We start from the raw sequence: 18151 nt of genomic DNA, 5'->3' as shown, positions 1-18151 counted from the left end.
TACTAAAAAATGGTTTAATAGTACTAAATTGAGTTTAATTGTACTAAAATGTGTTTAATACTTATGTTTTCCCTTCAAAATATTCCCAAAATAATACACAGAAATGTCCTCACAATATTATAACGCACAAACGAGAAGTACTCCTCTCGTATTAGCAAACTAAATCCACCATCCACACTAACTAACTAACGGGAAAAAAACACAGTACTTTACTCTTTATCAATCCATAACTGCACCTTTAAAACTAGTGAGAAAACTAACCAGGTTACTCAACTACATAGCAACTCCCCTTTTCTTTTCATTCATTTTCTGAACCTCTTATCCTCACAAGGGTGCTCTAGCCGACCCCATCCAACTACAGACCCCACATGGGCGACACCCTCATTTTTAAAATAATATAGCATTAAAAGGGAACCCACTGCGGGTCAAAAAAGCCGCATTAGGACCTTTTTGGCACTTCCTTCTATCAACTGACATTTCGGGAGCCGAGTGGAGGGTTGAGCCCAAGGTGGGCGGGCGTCATTCCGCATTGCCACTCCGTGAGTGGCTGTTCTGGGTCCAAAGGGGGCCGGACTGAAGTTAACGGGGGTTGGATATGGGGAAGTAGGAGAGTAGAGACCAGGGGGAAAGGAATTGCCCATCTGCTCACTGTGACATGGTGCGAGTACGGCGCCGGGCGACTGGTAGCCTTGAGTTTTGAGGATTAAATGTAGCCAGTATGGAGTGGAGAAACTAGGACAGACAGCCCATAATATCCAGTTCGTTGGTCTCTGGAGATCCGGCCTCGTCCCAGGTAAGAATGAAGGGGACATTAGTCTTGGGGGATTGGTGGTGGCCAAGGGAACAGGAAAAGCATCATTAAATGGGGTTTTTGGCAAGAACTGATCCAGTTTGGAGCAACTTTAGAGGTCAGGACAAAGTCTTTTTAAAGGTTCTAAGTGATGGCAACATGTGTCTTCATTGGGTTTGTCCATGGTATGCAGGTGGTCCCTCTGGTGGGTCTGACACTCCCATCCATTTGGTCTTGGAAAAACAGGGCGCTGACCACCAAAAAAGGCTCAGACCAAACATTGTGTCTGGTCGGTCTCGTGGTCATGCCGTTTTGGAATTGTTATTCTGGAATGTTAAGCTACACACCAGGCTGGGAGGTTTTTTTTGAGTTTGGGTTTTTAGGAACTGAAGTTGACTGGTTTGGGAGAAATGTGTGGGTTTTGTTTGGTGGTAAATTGAAATTTTGATGGTTTTTTAGGGTTGCTGAGGCAAATTAAACATGGCAGGTCGGATTTAAAGTGACTGAGAACAGTGTAGTGGATTATGTGCTTGTTAGTTGCGGAGTATAGACAGCGATTGAGAGAGGCGCAGATCTCCGGAAGTTTGTTAAGTCAACCCCGCTCGGGTGTCTGGAACTCAAGAGGATGTGGATTCAGACGGGTTGCCAAATGCTGCAAAAATGCCAGGAGCAAGTCAGTTATTGCTTGGTCATCCAGCGATTTGAGGGCCGCTAAGTCATAAATGACACATGATGTGGTGAAGTGTTGAATGGAGGTTTTGTTCCATGTCAATCGTCATTGTCACATTTTTTGCCTGAGTTTGAGTTTTATTTTAATAAGGGACAGCATATATTCATGAACATGTTCATAGTCTTGTTAGTGAACATTCATTCGTTCATGTATCACTATTTAGGGGGGTGCTGGAGCCTATCCCAGCAGCCAATCGCAGGGCACAAGGAGACAAATAACCTTACACAGTCATATCTAGAGTGCTAAATTAGCTTAGCATGAATGTATTCAGAATGTGGGAGGTAACCGGAGTACCCGGAGAAAACCCATGAAGGTCTAAAGAGAACATGCAAACTTCACACAAGTGGACTGGCCTAGATTTGAACCCAGAACTTCCAATGTGAGGCCGACGCACAAAACACTTGTTCACCAGACCGCCCTAAAAATATTTATATCCATGTAAATATGTAAGATTTTAGCCAAGGACTAATTTCCATCTTTTTTTAAAGATCTTGTGCAGGTTGAAACTACAGTAATCCCTCGCAAATTCACTTATCGTAAATTCACTATTTTGCAATTTTTTTCTGCTATTATATATTTTTTTTAATTCGCGATTTTTTCTGCTATTATATATATATATTTTACTTCAATGCTGAGTCATAGTAGCAAGTGGCTTTCACTTACAAGATTCAATGTAGATTTTCTCATTTTTATGAACTTTATGAACTATTTTTTTTGATTATCGTGGCCATGTCTGGTCTACTTTAACTGCGATTTTCGAGGGATTACCGTTAATAAGGACATATATACACAAAATTGCAGTTTTAGACAGTGTTCTAATGCAAATTTGTTCGTCCAACAGCTAAGCTATAAGATGATTGGTTACCCAAATTCAACCCATTAACCTTTTTGATCAAAAACTCCAAATACCCCATTCTACCCCAACACCTCTTTAGACCAATCAATCCACTAGTATGCGAATTTGAATCTCCCAAAGCCATGTTAACAAGCACCTTTACAAAGTTGAGGGGCTGTTAACATTCAGGGCTGCAGGCAGGGGTCTGGCTAGCGTGGGCGGAGCTCGGGGGCTTCGAAAAGGGGGTGGGGGTTGGGACAAGGGGGTGTGGCCGGCCGAGGGAGTTAAAAAACTAATGACGCAAAACATAGACCTCTTGTTCGAGGAGGGAAACTTTAAAAGTGATGAGTCAGTGAGTTGGTGAGTCCAACTGAGAATGGCTCAGTTTGCTGGCTTGTCAAAAATGAGCATGCCAGCAGATGTGCCGGTATGAGAAAAAACTTGACTAATGTGAGACAACAAATATCCTGTCTTTGGTATTTGAAGTCCTGGCCAGACATTCCTGTGATTCAGGTTTGAGTCTGGTAAGAAAAAATCGGAAATCCGGGAAGAAAAACTTGCAAAGTCTGAGGTGAGTTTGCTGGCTTGGATCTGGTGGCTTATTTGATGGCTCTCATTTGCAAGTCAATGGAGGTCTGGCTTCCATTCTTTGAGAACAGGTTATCTGCTTTTTTAAGTGTCATGTATTGAGATCCCAAAGGGGGGGAAAGTGAGATAAGCGCTTGACGGAACAAGCCGCTAGCAGATTCCTCAACAAAGACACCATTGTTTAGGGGACATTGGGGATGATTCATGGGAGGTGTCATAAAGCCAAGGTGCCTGACATGACATTTTGCGCTACTAAGAAGTGGCAGACATACTACTGGGTCGGGTCTTGGTAGAGAGAGAGGACCTCCACTGGAGATAGATTTGAACCCTGAGCTTGGGAAATAAGAGAGAAATGCGGTATATCAAAGCTAAATGAGCAAGGAAACGTATTTGAGCTCAACCTTGCAGATATGCAGATGTGTATATGTATGTGTATATGCGTATATGTATATACATATTTCAGCAACACGCTTATTTATTGATATATTTAATCAGAATTCATTTTATTTATTAACTTATTTATTTGCCATTTATTTAGGTTCATCAATAATTATACTTTGATATAGTTATAAAACAAGAATATGATTAAATACACATATAATAGTATTACAAAATTAATCTGACATGCAAATTTATTTATTTATATCTTTATTCTATTTATTAACTTATTTATTTCATATTTATTTAGGTTCATAATTATACTTTAAAAAAGTTATAAAATAAGAATATGATTAAATGGACACATAAAATAGTATTACATAATTAATCCAACACGATTATTTATTTATATATTTATTTATTCATGTATTTTATTTTTTTACGTATTTATTTGCTATTTATTTAGGTTCATCAATAATTATACTTTAATATGATTATAAAACAAAATGATTAAATTCACAAATATATATAATAGTATTACAGAATTAATCCAACATGCTTATTTATTTATATATTTATTCATGTATTTATTTTATTTATTAACTTATTTAGATGATTAAATGCACACATATATACATATATATATATATATATATATATATATATATATATATATATAAAATAGTATTACAGAATTAATCCAACACAATTATTTATTCATATATCTATTCATGTATTTATTTTATTTATTAACTTATTTATTTCCTACCTATTTATGTCTACATTGTCTTTTTCTGTGTCTGTATTCTCACCCTCTAGCTACTATAACAACTAAATTTCCCAAATACGGGATAAATAAAGTTATCCAATTCAATCCATTCCAATCCAACTGAATGGAGTATATTATTACAAGATCCTACCATCTTGGCTTCCATTTTGGTAGCGCTTTGCTAAGACGTATTTGACACTTATCAGTCAGGATTAGCCTACTGCTGACAGCCTTTGACTGACAGGCCTGATACAAATGTCAGTCCACAGGTAGAGTTATTTTGAAAATGCCTAATCTGGAGGGTCACAATCTCAAAACCAGTCGCAGGGAAAAAATATCAATCCATCATACAGATATTTATGGCTATTGGTAGATGTCAATCCAAATTTTCAGGCTTTTTTTGTCTGGTTTTGCTAGCTTTTTCACGCTATCCTTGGGTGGCCTTGCCAAGTTCTGCTAAGGAGTGGCAAGTATGTGGGTGTTGGGGTGTCAAGGGTCCAGGCTGTTGGACGCTGGCCTCACTTTCGTTTGATCTCAGTTAGAGCTTAATGGTCTTTGAAGAATGGTCGCAAGTGCTCATGCATTTTTTTTTTCATCTTGTGTGACAGCCAAATCAAATGCTATCAAAGACTGCTTTTACATTGAAGACAATGTTCATTTTCTGAGCCGTTTTATCCTCACTAGGGTCATGGGGGTGGTACTGGAGCCTATCTTGGCTGACCCTAAATCGGTGACCAGTCGATCACAGGGCACTAGGAGACAAAGGATAACCAATCATAGCTAGGGTTGAGCAATTTACAGCATTCAGCTAGCTAGCCTAGCATACATGTTTTTGGTAGTACCCAGAAAAAACCCACATAGGCCCAGGGAGAACTTGTAAATTCCACATAGGTGGACCGAGCTGGATTCGAACCCAGAACCCCAGAGTTGTGAGGCTGCCCTGATTGCGATTGTAATTAAAAATATATTTTTAGTATTGTAGATTATACTATGAGAGAGTAGCATTTGCAATAAAATAGGGCTAGTAAAGATGGAAATGAGCTTTTGGCTACATTCTTACATATTCACATATTTATGTTCATGTTATAAATATAATTGATTCATAAGTGCTGTCACTTATTAAATAAATCCAAATTAAACTCCATCTGGTCAGGTATAAAGTTTGTCACTCCACATTTGATACCAGGATCATTTTAAATAACAGGAAAAAACAACTTACCGTATTTTCAGGACTATAATGCACACTTCAAAGTCTTAAATGTTCTCCAAAATAGACAGTGAAAAAAAAATAGAAAACCAAAAACGAAAAACCACCAATGTCGGATATTAAAAAAAAAACAAACATCTGAACTGAGTTTACAAAATCTTCCATCTAATAGCTCCTCCCTCACTGCAAGATTTAATACAAAAAAATCCAAAACATCAACAATGGCTGGCTCTAGAGGTGACTGTAAAGGAGTGAGTGCTTCATACCTGGAAGTCGATAGCAATTACCGTATTTTCACCACTATAAGGCGCACTTAAAAGTCTTACATTTTCTCCAAAATAGACAGTGCGCCATATAATACAGTGCGCCTTATATATGGAAAAAATGTCATTCATTAAGGGTGCGCCTTATAATGCTGTGCGCCTTATAGTCGTGAAAATACGGTAAATTTCAATGACTGGTTCATACCTGATTTTTTTGCTAATTTCTGCCAATCCGGCAGTCTAGCCAACGTTCCAAAAATAGCGTGTAAGGCCACCCCGTAGAGAAAAAAGTGTTTGATCTGTGCTCCAAGATTTTCCTTCTGTGGCATTGTCTTAATCCATCCAGCCTTTTTTTCCCTTTTTTGCGTCACCTGTTGGCCATTTTTGTGTCCGTTGGCGAGATGAAAGGACGGATCAGACAGTGGCGGCGGCAGGTTGGAAAACAAATAGCCACAAGCAAAAAAAGGGGGAGAATGTAGTCTTGTGGACATTCCCCATATGGTGGCCTTGTTCCTATTGTCGGTGGGGTTGGTGTTTGGATAGACCCCAGGCGCAACTGATCCAGTCAGTGTGGGTCACTTGTAGGGTTTTCTCTTGAGAAGTAGAAGGACATACGGCCAGAGGGAAGTTCTCAGTAGGGGATGGTACATGGGTAAAGAGGGTGCTCGGACGTTTGGTCGCCGGTCTTTTGGTGACAGAGAGTTTACTGTTGAAAGCAGCTCTCAAAATTATATTCATGAGAGTGAGGTTAATATCTAAGAGAGAGAGAGAGAGAGAGTTTAATATCTAAGTAATGTTGTAAACAGTAGATATTTAGATATTAAACTCATGAATATAATTTTGAAAGCTGGTTTCAGCAGTACTTGGATATTAAACAGTAGTGTTTAACATTGAAGTACTGTTTAATATCTAAGTACTGTTCAATATCTAAGTACGGTTTAATATTGAAGTACTGTTTAATATTGAAGTACTGTTTAATATTGAAGTACTGTTTAATATTGAAGTACTGTTTAATATCGAAGTACTGTTTAATATTGAAGTATTGTTTAATATCCAAGTATGCTTTAATATCCAAGTACTCTTTAATATCGAATTACTGTTTAATATCCAAGTACGCTTTAATATCCAAGTAGTGTTTAATATCCAAGTACTGTTTAATATCTAAGTAATGTTTAATATCTAAGTAATGTTTAAGATCTAAGTACTGTTTAAGTTCTAAGTACTGTTGAAACCAACTCTCAAAATTATTTTTTATGAGAGAGTTTAATATCTAAATATCTACTGCTTTCAACAGTACTTAGATATTAAACAGTACTCGGATATTAAACTCACTCCCATTAATATAATTTTGAGAGCTGCTTTCAACAGTAAACTCTGTCACCAACAGACCGGCGACCAAACGTCCGGTCATGGGTAATACAGACAGTGGGTAGAGTGCAGAAAATAGGAGGCTACGAATCCAAAAATCTGTCAGAACCTTGAACTGGGCCAGGGCAAGATCCTTGTCAATACAAAACTGCAAACTTATTAAGTCAAGGAGGATGTCCAGAGGTGGTCCTAGTTAGAATACATCCAAAAATGTCAGTCATTGTCCATCAATGGATGACAATGAAACTGTCAATTGAAAAGTGAAGTGAATGAATGAAATGCAAAAAAAAAGCTTCGAGATGTCTTCAAATGTTTTGTCAAAATAAATAAATGTGATGTAACGAAAGTAATTTTCTTCTTTCGTAGGTCTACTGAAAAAGATCGTCTGATGAGCCTGGCGGGTGCAACGGTGGCAACGTCGGCGGCGGGATTCCAAGGCAGGGGGCGCCAGAGAGACTTGATCATGGAGCAGAAAGTGAGCAAAATGACGTCGGGCTTTCAGAGAAGTTCTACTTCGGATGACGACTCCGGTTGTGCGCTGGAGGAGTACGCCTGGGTGCCGCCTGGACTTCGCCCTGAGCAAGTGAGTTCTTGGGAAAATATCCACCAAAAAGCGTAAATGTCGATGGAATTCAAGGGCGATTTAGTTTTTTCGAGATTTACTGCTACTCAGTTTTTGCTGGTCAAGTCTGCTTGGGATTACCAAAGATCCAATTGAAGAACTTGGTTTGCTTGGGAACTTTTTGACTGATGTTGTAGGGTCCTAAAACCGTCAAAAAGTGTAAAATTCGACCCGTTTTTTTCTGGTCAAGTCTGCTCTGGATTATAAGAGATCTATTTGAAGAACTTGGTTTGCTTGGGAACTTTTTGACTGATGTTGTAGGGTCCTAAAATCACCAAAAAAGTGTAAAAATAGATCGAATTCAAGGCTGATTAATTTTTTGGGAGTATCACTGCTGATCAGTTTTTGCTGAAGTCCGCTTGTGATTTTCAGAGATCCGTTTTGAGGACTTGGTTTTCTTGGGAACTTTTAACTGATATTGTAAGGTCCTAAAACCATGAAAACCACCAAAAAGCGTAAAAGTAAATCGAATTTATGGCCGATTAAATTTTTTCAAGCTTTACTGCGATTTAGTTTTTGCTTGTCAAGTTTGCTTGTGATTTTCAGAGATCCGTTTTGAAAACATGGTTTCCTTGAGAACTTTTTAACTGATGTTGTACAGTCCTAAAACCACCCAAAAACTTAAAATTAGATCGAATTCAAGGCCGATTTTGTTTTTTGAGCTTCACTGCCAATCAGTTTTTGCTGGTCAGGTCTGCTTGTGATCCATTTGGGGAACCTGGTTTGCTCTGGAACTTTTTGACTGATGTTGTAGGGTCCTAAAACCACCAAAAAACTTAAAATTAGATAGAATTCAAGGCTGATTTAGTTTTTCTGTGCTTCACTGCTACTCAGTTTTTGCTGGTCAAGTCTGCTTGTGAACCATTTGGAGAACTTGGTTTGCTCTGGAACTTTTTAACTGATGTTTTAAGGTCCTAAAAACCACCAAAACCCCCCGAAAAGCGTACAAATATATCAAATTCAAGGCCGATTTAATTACTTTTGAACTTCACTGCTAATCAATCTGCTTATGATTACCAAAGATCCGTTTGGAGGACTTGGTTTGCTACTAACAAGATCAGGATTTTAGTTGTTTTTTGTAGTTTTTTGAGGAGGGGGTTAACATTTTAACAAGCCTTTTCCTCACCAGACGCGTTAGTCAAAGCCCGGAGGGCAGCCAACTTAATGTAGCACATTTCCTAAAAGTTATTTCCCCTCTTCTCCTAAGTTCCTCTATCAAACTCCATCTTGATTTTCCCATTGGACCACACGCCGGGAAGCAAATAAAGATGGGGGTGGTGGGCCGTTTTCGGTCACCCAGACGAGAAAGAGACCTTCACGGACCGAAGAGAGAAGTCCAAACATGTAGAATCTTTTGTTTGGCCATACGTGGGTCAACTGTAATGTGTTTACTGCACTCCTCGCCTTGAATGGTGTCTTACGGCTCATCGTTATGCTAAAGAAACACAGAGTTGGCCATTCCACAGCGCCCCCACCCCCCGGGGAGGGTAATAAGCGGCCTGGAAATGTGCATAATTTACGGTAGGGGTTAAGGGAGGCAATGTTAGGCTTGATTGTCACGGTAAATTGCAAAATTCCCTCTTTTAGACGGTCTAAACTGCAGGATGTCCTCCAAAGACACAAGAGCAGGACGTCCCACCTCTTTATTTGACGGGCTGTAATGGTCAAGGCGTCATAAAGTGGACTCTGCCGCAAAGGTCAAAGTGCCACGGTGACAGGGAGGGGGCGCTTTCTCTTGGAGCTAGAGTGACAAGCTCATGATGGTTCCTCAAAGAAGGGGACAACAAGAACCTGCTTTGACCTGTTGAACCTTGGGGACGCTTTTAGGAGGGATTTATGGACAAGATATTACTCTAGTATCACAGAGGGGCTAAAAGGAGAACACTACATCAAGGTTACTTTAATGTATTGATTAAGCCAGGGCATGGACAAACTACGGCCCGCAGGCCACATTTTACTTTACTTTGTTCTTTACAAATTATACTTTTTTACTTTACACTTTTTACTTTACTTTGTACTTTTTACTTTACTTTGTACTTTTTACTTTACTTTGTACTTTTTACTTTTTACTTTTTAATTTATTGTACTTTATACTTTTTACTTTATTGTACTTTATACTTTTTAATTTACTTTGTACTTTATACTTTTACTTTACTTTGTACGTTATACTTTACACTTTACTTTGTATTTTACAATTTATGTTGTACTTTATAATTTACTTTGTACTTTATACTTTACTTTGTACTTTATACTTTACTTTGTACTTTATACTTTACTTTGCACTTTATACTTTACTTTGTACTTTATACTTTACTTTGCACTTTATACTTTTTACTTTGCACTTTATAGTTTACAATTCATACGTTTTTACTTTAATTTGTACTTTACAATTCATACTTTTTTACTTTACTTCGTACTTTATACTTTTTACTTTACTTTGTACTTTATACTTTTTACTTTACTTTGTACTTTAGACTTTTTACTTCACTTTGCAATTTATACTTTATTTTGTACTTTAGACTTTTGACTTTAATGATGAGTGATGAGTATGTTAATACTTGAGTCCTTTTTACTGTCTATATTTCATATGTACTGTTAACGGATGCACTTTTTTAGATGTATCCTATCTTGTGCTGACCCCGCCCATCTGTCAAATTTTTAAAGTCAATGTGGCCCCCAGGCCCAAAAAGTTTGCCCACCCCTGGATTAGGCAATCATTTTGGGAAGAGGATACTAAAGAGGATTATTATATATATGCATTTTTTTTATACAGGTCCAGCAGTATTTCTCCTGCCTACCAGAGGATAAGATTCCCTACGTAAACAGTCCAGGAGAAAAATTAAGAATCAAGCAGCTACTCTACCAACTACCACCACACGACAATGAGGTAAACAGTCATCAACTGCAACTGTATTATTTGTTTTCAATGACATTGTCATTGACAAAGCCTCAACTGAATACTCAATACTGTTAAATATGCAAATATCACCTTAATCTACAAAATCTTCCAGCACAAAGGTCCTCCTTTACTGCAAGATTTTGTACCAAAAAACTTCCAACATATCAACAATGGCTGGCTCTAGAGGTGACTGTGTAGTGAGTGCTAAATTAGCCAAAGCACCTTCTCTCTTCATATTTGAAACTCAATAGCAATTAGCATATGTCAACTCTGAACCTATTTGGCCAATCATCTAGAAGGCTGACTGTTAGACCAACAAAAATCCCAACGCTGTCTAAAACTGTGCTACTTATTAGTGTGTCTTAGTGTGTCATGGTTTATCTTCAACCTACACAAGGCACTAAAGATGGAAATTAGCCCTTACATATTTACATATATATGTTAATTAACATGAATATAAATTTGTTCAATAATATGTGCCATCTCTTAATTAATAAATCAAACTCATAGTTTGGTATCCACGCGTAACTAGAATTCAAGTTATTAATCTGTGTTCTTATGGGTTGATTTGTGATTCAAAAACCACATTTAGCCGAGTCAGCTCATCATAGTTTTGGACAAGTTTCCGATATGCAGTACTTTAAAAAATGAGCAACATCTAACAGTATAGCAGTTTTTCAGTTCCCTCCATTGGCATCGTGTCCAACATCCCACAGTGAAATTGTCAGCAGGCCATCTTGTAGACAGATTGGAGTGTGGGCACAATGCAACTTTTGACTGGATGCTTTTATGATGTTTGGCGGGACCCCGCCACCACCGCCGCCGCCGTCATTTGGATTCCTGTCATAGCCTTCCCTTTTTACAAGGACGTCTCAGTGGGGGAGAGGGATGCCGATTGAAAGGAGCTTTATATGCCGCCACCACCGCCGCCGCCATTGGCAAAGTACCGTGTAGCAACCCACTCCATTGGCTGCGTCCTTTTGTTGCCTGGCTTCTCTATTTCCCAATAAACTCTGGTCCTCGTTTGCGTAAAAGTCCGCTTTGGCCCTTGTTAAGTCTTTGGGAACGATCCATGGCTTGTTGTAAAAAAAAAAATAGGGTCGCTGGGCGGAGATATGGCATATTGGGGGAATAAGAAAGGGCGAATTGGGGTCAAGAGTTGGATTGCTGTTCTTTGGTTCTCTCAAGTCAAAATTCACTGATTTTTTGGGGTGATTCAGGATGTTTTTGTTGATTTCCAGATCCGTTACTGCCAGTCTCTCAGCGAGGAAGAGAAGAAGGAGCTCCATATGTTCAGTGTCCAGAGAAAGAGGGAAGCTTTGGGGCGGGGCCTGCCAAAAGTGCTGCCTCGCAGTCGGGTCAACAGTATTTGTGAGCATGTAAGTACTAAATCGGATCTACAGATAATACTGCAAAACTTCATCTACCGTATTTTTTGGCATATTAGCCGCCTGTGCGTATGAGGTATATTCTTAAAACTGCCTTAAAATGGTTGAATTTGACAATTTCTCTCGTATAAGCCGCCCCCTAATTCCCAATTTTCAACTCCATATTCATGGTTTTAATAGGGAGTACAAATGTGTTACTTTGAAGGGAAAATCTCAAGAAAACTTGCCTTAAAATGGTTGAATTTTACAATTTCTCTCGTATAAGCCGCCTCTTCATTCTCAATTTTCACCTCCATATTCACGGGTTTAATAGGGAGTACAAATGTGTTACTTTAAAGAGAAAAACCAAGGAAAAATCATAAATCGTGGTATTTCTGAGATACTGCCTGCACAAATTCAAAAAAGGAAGTCATGTGAGCAGTACAACCAGGAAGTGTCTTGACAAGCAATAGCAGGCAAAAGTGATTTTTTTCAAGTTTATGCAAGATATGGTTATTTTTTTGTTTGAATTCCATTCATTGACGTCACAATAATTTTTAAAAAAGTGTTTTATCTGTTTTTGTGCGCGTATAAGCCGTACCCTCGATTCAGTCATAATTTTTTAACGACAAATATGTTGTATATGCCAGAAAATACGGTAATTCAATATCAATGACTGGCTATTCATTAAAAAAGGGGGTAAAATAGATGGCGGTTGCCAGGTAAAATCCAGTCATATTTTCTGACCTTGCACTTGTAGTCTTTCTATATGAAATAAAAGCACTCAGATGGAGAGCTTATGAATATGCAAATGAGATCTTCAGAAGGACTCACTACGTTTCCACATTTTGCACAGTGTTCCGAGAACATCAATGGCGGAGAAATGGCGGTGTTTGCGGCCAGATCGGCGAGTCCTGGAATGTGTTGGCATCCGGCGTGCTTTTCCTGCTCCACGTGCAACGAACTGCTGGTGGATTTGATCTACTTCTTCCACAACGGCAAGATTCACTGCGGGCGCCACCACGCCGAACTTCTCAAGCCTCGCTGCTCGGCCTGCGACGAGGTGAAAGCCAAACTCGCCAATTTTTGTTTGGTCGCTGAAGTTTACTGTTGAAACCAAGTCTCAAATTTATATTCATGTGAGAGTTTAATGTCTAAGAGAGTGAGTTTAATATCTAAGTACTGTTAAAACAGTAGATATTTGGATATTAAATTCTCATGAATATAATTTTGAGAGCTGCTTTCAACAGTACTTTGATATTAAACTCTCAGATATTAAACTCTCTTAGATATTATACAGTACTTAGATATTAAAGAGTACTTAGATATTAAAGAGTACTTAGATATTAAAGAGTACTTAGATATTAGAGTACTTAGATATTAGAGTACTTAGATATTAAGGAGTACTTAGATATTAAGGAGTACTTAGATATTAAGGAGTACTTAGATATTAAGGAGTACTTGGATATTAAGGAGTACTTAGATAATAAACAGTACTTAGATATTAAACTCTCTCTCAGTTATTAAACAGTACTTAGATATTAAGGAGTACTTAGATATTAAGGAGTACTTAGATATTAAGGAGTACTTAGATATTAAGGAGTACTTAGATATTAAACAGTACTTGGATATTAAACAGTACTTGGATATTAAACAGTACTTGGATATTAAACAGTACTTGGATATTAAACAGTACTTGGATATTAAACAGTACTTGGATATTAAACAGCACTTGGATATTAAACAGCACTTGGATATTAAACAGTACTTGGATATTAAACAGTACTTGGATATTAAACAGTACTTGGATATTAAACAGTACTTAGATATTAAACAGTACTTAGAAATTAAACTCTCCCGTGAATATCATTTTGAGAGCTGGTTTCAACAGTAAACTCTCTGTTACCAAAAGACCGGCAACCAAACGTCCGGTCACAGACTAAAGAATCCTAGACCATTTTCCAATAAACCCACGTATTTGGTTTCCAGATAATTTTCGCCGACGAGTGCACAGAAGCCGAAGGCCGTCACTGGCACATGAAGCACTTTGCCTGTTTTGAGTGCGAGACAATTCTGGGCGGCCAGCGCTACATCATGAAGGACGGACGACCCTATTGCTGCGGTTGCTTCGAATCCTTGTACGCGGAATACTGCGAAGCGTGCCGGCAACATATCGGTAAGACTGAAAACCTTCCATTTTGTGATCGAAATCCTCAACCCTCAACAAATCCAACATTTCCCAGGTGTGGACAACGCCCAGATGACCTACGACGGCCTCCACTGGCACGCCACCGAGAACTGTTTCAGCTGCGCCCAGTGTAAAAGCTCCCTGATTGGCTGCCCTTTCCTACCACACCAAGGTCGCATCTACTGCTCCAAGGCCTGCAGTCTCGGGGAGGACGTTCAAGCCTCCGATTCCTCCGACTCCGCCTTCCAGTCTGCACGTTCCCGCGAATCGCGGCGTAGCGTCCGGGTGGGCAAGAGCAGCCGATCGGCCGACCAATGCCGCCAATCGCTACTTTTCTCGCCGTCTGTCAACTACAAGTTTCCCGGATTTAGCGGAAACCCCGAAGACGCAACAGCCGACAAGCTAGCTCGCCTAAACCTATCCGACGAGCATTTCTGGAGAGAGCGTGGCGAAGACGACGAAGCCCCCGAGGACCAAGGAGAAGAGTGGGCGGAGCATGAGGACTACATGACTCAATTGCTTTTGAAATTTGGCGAAAACGGGGTTTTCAGACAAGACACCAGACCCACAGATTTTTGGTTAGCGGAGAGAGACAACAAATCCAAGATGGAGTCTTTCAAAGCCAATGGCGGAGATGGACGGGGTAGCTTAGCTAGTAAGAAGTACCAAGCGGATATGTACTGGGCCCAGTCCCAAGACGGGCTAGGAGACTCGGCATATGGTAGTCACCCGGGTCCGGCCAGTAGTAGGAAGATCCAAGAGCTTGAGTTGGACCACGGAGCTGGAGCTAGCATGGGGGATGAATCGCAGTGGTACAGTGGTTCTCTGGAGTGCATAGGCGACTTCAAGAAGAAGGATCCGAATGTTGGAGACTCCATGGATTCGTTGGCGCTCTCCAATATCACTGGTAAGAAGTAACCCAACTCGCACTGTCATCTTATGACGAGATGAATGGAGGCAATGTTCCCTCTAAGATGTGCAAAAGCGCAATTGTGCAATATCGTCTACTCTGCGCGGCAGCAATCATATGGCGCGCAGTAAACGAAATCCAAACCTTTTTGAATATTTTTTATACCACTTTCCCCATGATGGCGCCGTTTATGTGGCAGTAGCTCTGTCCACTCTTATGTTTTTCATGTTTTACAACATGTTTTACATAAAAAATTAAAGGGAACATTGACATGCACCTGCTTATGAAACTGGTGTACAGTGTTCCATTGCTTATCGCGGTTAATGGGGACCGGGACCCCCCGCAATAACTACATTTCTGTGAAGTAGTCTTGCCCCTTCAAAAATGCTTAAAGAAACGTGTAACACAGAAGCACAAAACCAAGCAAAAACATCATAGTAGTCCAAATGGAGGATCTTCTGCAGTTTTTTTGCACGTAAGAAACATCGTTATTGGGAGTTGTGAACATTGTTTTTTGGGGCGGTGAAGATGCGCCTGTAAACAGCCCTAACGCCATCCTGAACTCTCACCATGTTATTGATCATTTTTTTGGCCTTTTTTTGATGCAATTACTAATTCTTATTGAATATTTTGTTTCCACCTCTTGTAAAATGATGTAATTTATAATTTAAACTCAATATCTTCACATTTTTTATTTATTTTTTTCCTGAAAAAAATCTGCAAAGCTCCGAGTCCGCGATAGCTGAACCGCGAAGTAGCGAGGGAACACTGTATATCCATAGTGAGCAATGATGATGTTTCTCCCACTGGTACTCAGTGCGCTAAAGGGAGCTTTCTGCCCAGAACAACGAAAAATTAGAGTGAACATTGAGTGGCAATGTTTTTCTAAATAACTTCTTCTCATTTGCAGGGACCTCTGTGGACGGCGATGGCAAAGACAGACCCTCGGTCTACTCGGTGCAAGGTTTCCACGATCTTGACGCAGAAGACTGCGAAAAGACGAGTAACATGGGGACCCTCAACTCCTCCATGTTACACAGGAGTACCAACTCACTCAAGAGTGAAGAAGTGGAAGAAAACATGGCGGAAGAAGAAGAAGAAGCTGTGCAACCCCCAGAGGAGGCCAGACCCAAATCCCGAGTCCCCGCCCTCCGAAGATCCCGTTCCCAAGCCAGGCATCAGCAAGTCAAGTTCTCGGACGACGTACTGGACCGCTACGGTGACCTTCAAGTACGGCAGCCTCCGATGAGCGAACGGACTCGTCGCAAAGTTTTTCACTTTGACGACCCGGTTCAAGAAAATCGCTCCGGGCGCAGTCATCACCACCACCACAAGAGGCGCCATAGCCGCAAGTCTCGCTCTGATAACGCTCTCAACCTTTTGCCAAAAGACAGGGTCCAAGCCCAAATGGACCCGAGACGGAACACAGGTGGTTTGAGGAGAGACCAGGACTTCCGTGGACTACCACCGGGGGGCAACGTGTCCGATTGGAGGCTCCAGGGGTCCGCCACGGGTAGGTTCTCGGATCTCCGTGGGGATTTGGACGACTGGTGCTCCACGTGTTCGTCTTCTTCGTCCGACTCTGAGGACGATGGCTTTTTCCTGGGTCAACCCATCCCGCAACCGAGACCATTTAGACACTACCACGCCGAAGACTTTGGTAGTCCCATTGCGGGCGTGTCCCCCCCTCCCTACGGGATTCGGACTAAATCCAAAAAGAAGAAAGGGCACAAGGGGAAAAACTGCATCATTTCATAGGCTACAATTGTTAGCATTGGTTCGGAAAATGAACCAATGACTGAATTGACATCTTAAGCAACTATCGGCCATTTTGAATTCCGGAGAATGACTGTATTGACATCCTCTGCTACTGTCGGCCATTTTGAATTTCTGAAAATGAACCGATGACTGAATTGACGTCCTCTGCAACTGTCGGCCATTTTGAATTTCCAAAAATGAATGAGTGAAATGAATTGACGTCATCTGCAACTGTCGGCCATTTTGAATTTCTGAAAATGAACCAAAGACTGAATTGACATCCTTTTCAACTGTCGGCCATTTTGAATTTCTGAAAATGAACCAAAGACTGAATTGACATCCTTTTCAACTGTCGGCCATTTTGAACTTCGGTAAATGAACCAATGACTGAATTGACATTCTCTGCAACTGTCGGCCATTTTGAATTTCTGAAAATGAACCAAACTGAATTGACGTCTTCTTCAACTGTCGGCCATTTTGAATTTCCAAAAATGAACAAATGACTGAGTTGACACTGCAACTGTTGGCCATTATGAATTTCCGATAATGAACGAATCCTCTGCAACTGTCGGCCATTTTGAATTTCCTAAAATGAACAATTGACTGAATTGACATCCTCTGCAACTGTCGGCCATTTTGAATTTCACGACTGCTACTAAATGCTACTTGTTAGCGTACGCTTCCGTGGCATTACAACCTGCTGATAAAATGTATTCAGCATTTCAGAGTCATGCATATTTATATTATTAAAATAAAACACCAGTTGAATATTATATTGAAATGTATATAATGTAGAGATGTGGCTATTATTTTGATACCCTTGGCTTAATGACATGCTTATCTAACCAAACAGCATTAACATTAAACTAACGGTAGTTTTTTTCCCCCCTCAACTAAAGTGCAACACATTTTGATTTTAATTAACTGGTTTTGTGCAACTCTGACATAAAAAAAAACAAGAAAACCAACAAAAAAAAAAGTTTTTTTTCAATTGGTGTTCATGTTTTATTGTAAGCCAAGTATTATCTGTATAATTGTATAAACTGGAGTATAATGTTAACATAATTGTAATAAAACAAAAAATCCTATCATGTCGCAATGTTTTTTTCGTCAAAAAAATAAATAAAAATCCTTCCAGTTAAAATCCAAATGTTTATTAATGTTCAATTAAAATACAACATGTGTATCATGCACTTAAAATACTTTTTTTGGTGCTAATAGTTGCCGACGCCGGTTTTAAATTGATCTCACAAATCAGGTAAAGTATTGATTAAATATTGAAATCCCCAAAATGGCGTCCTAAAGAAATGATTGAACAGTTTCATTGCTACATTTAAAAAGTTTTTTAGCAAGATAAAAAAGGTGGAATTGACCGCACCAAAACTGTGGAATCATACCTAATTGATAAATGTACTTTAAAAAATATGTATATACCTAAGAAAGTTAGTTTTTTTTAAAGATTGTCACAATAAATTCATT

At 39.6% G+C, this 18151-nt stretch overlaps 2 protein-coding genes across 5 annotated transcripts in view; one reads left to right on the top strand and one right to left on the bottom strand.

Moving 5' to 3' along the window:
* prickle1a (prickle homolog 1a) overlaps positions 1-17222 on the top strand; it is a 31911-nt gene extending 14689 nt beyond the window's left edge. Inside the window, exons 1-8 of one of the 2 annotated variants that reach the window (XM_077711116.1) lie at positions 634-793; positions 7295-7511; positions 10324-10437; positions 11691-11828; positions 12673-12879; positions 13806-13992; positions 14060-14911; positions 15825-17222. In XM_077711116.1, coding sequence (XP_077567242.1) covers positions 7317-7511; positions 10324-10437; positions 11691-11828; positions 12673-12879; positions 13806-13992; positions 14060-14911; positions 15825-16672 — 2541 coding nt within the window. In that variant the 5' untranslated portion in view covers positions 634-793; positions 7295-7316 and the 3' untranslated portion in view covers positions 16673-17222. Of the gene's footprint in view, positions 1-633; positions 794-7294; positions 7512-10323; positions 10438-11690; positions 11829-12672; positions 12880-13805; positions 13993-14059; positions 14912-15824 lie in introns of those variants that run through there. The other variant, XM_077711115.1, reaches the window with a different exon arrangement.
* The window catches only part of LOC144192084 (uncharacterized), a 34778-nt gene that overhangs the window by 2723 nt on the left and 13904 nt on the right, over positions 1-18151 (bottom strand). The window contains exon 10 of one of the 3 annotated variants that reach the window (XM_077711119.1): positions 6035-6315. The exons of the other annotated variants lie outside the window; for them this stretch is intronic. Within the exon in view, the coding sequence (XP_077567245.1) occupies positions 6295-6315 (21 nt within the window). The 3' untranslated portion in view covers positions 6035-6294. Of the gene's footprint in view, positions 1-6034; positions 6316-18151 lie in introns of those variants that run through there. 3 annotated transcript variants of the gene reach the window in all.

Source organism: Stigmatopora nigra, unplaced genomic scaffold (genome assembly GCF_051989575.1).
Source record: "Stigmatopora nigra isolate UIUO_SnigA unplaced genomic scaffold, RoL_Snig_1.1 HiC_scaffold_25, whole genome shotgun sequence".
Classification (NCBI taxonomy): Eukaryota; Metazoa; Chordata; class Actinopteri; order Syngnathiformes; family Syngnathidae; genus Stigmatopora; species Stigmatopora nigra.
The sequence above is the reverse complement of the archived record's forward strand: the minus strand, read 5'-3'. Positions and strand labels throughout refer to the sequence as shown.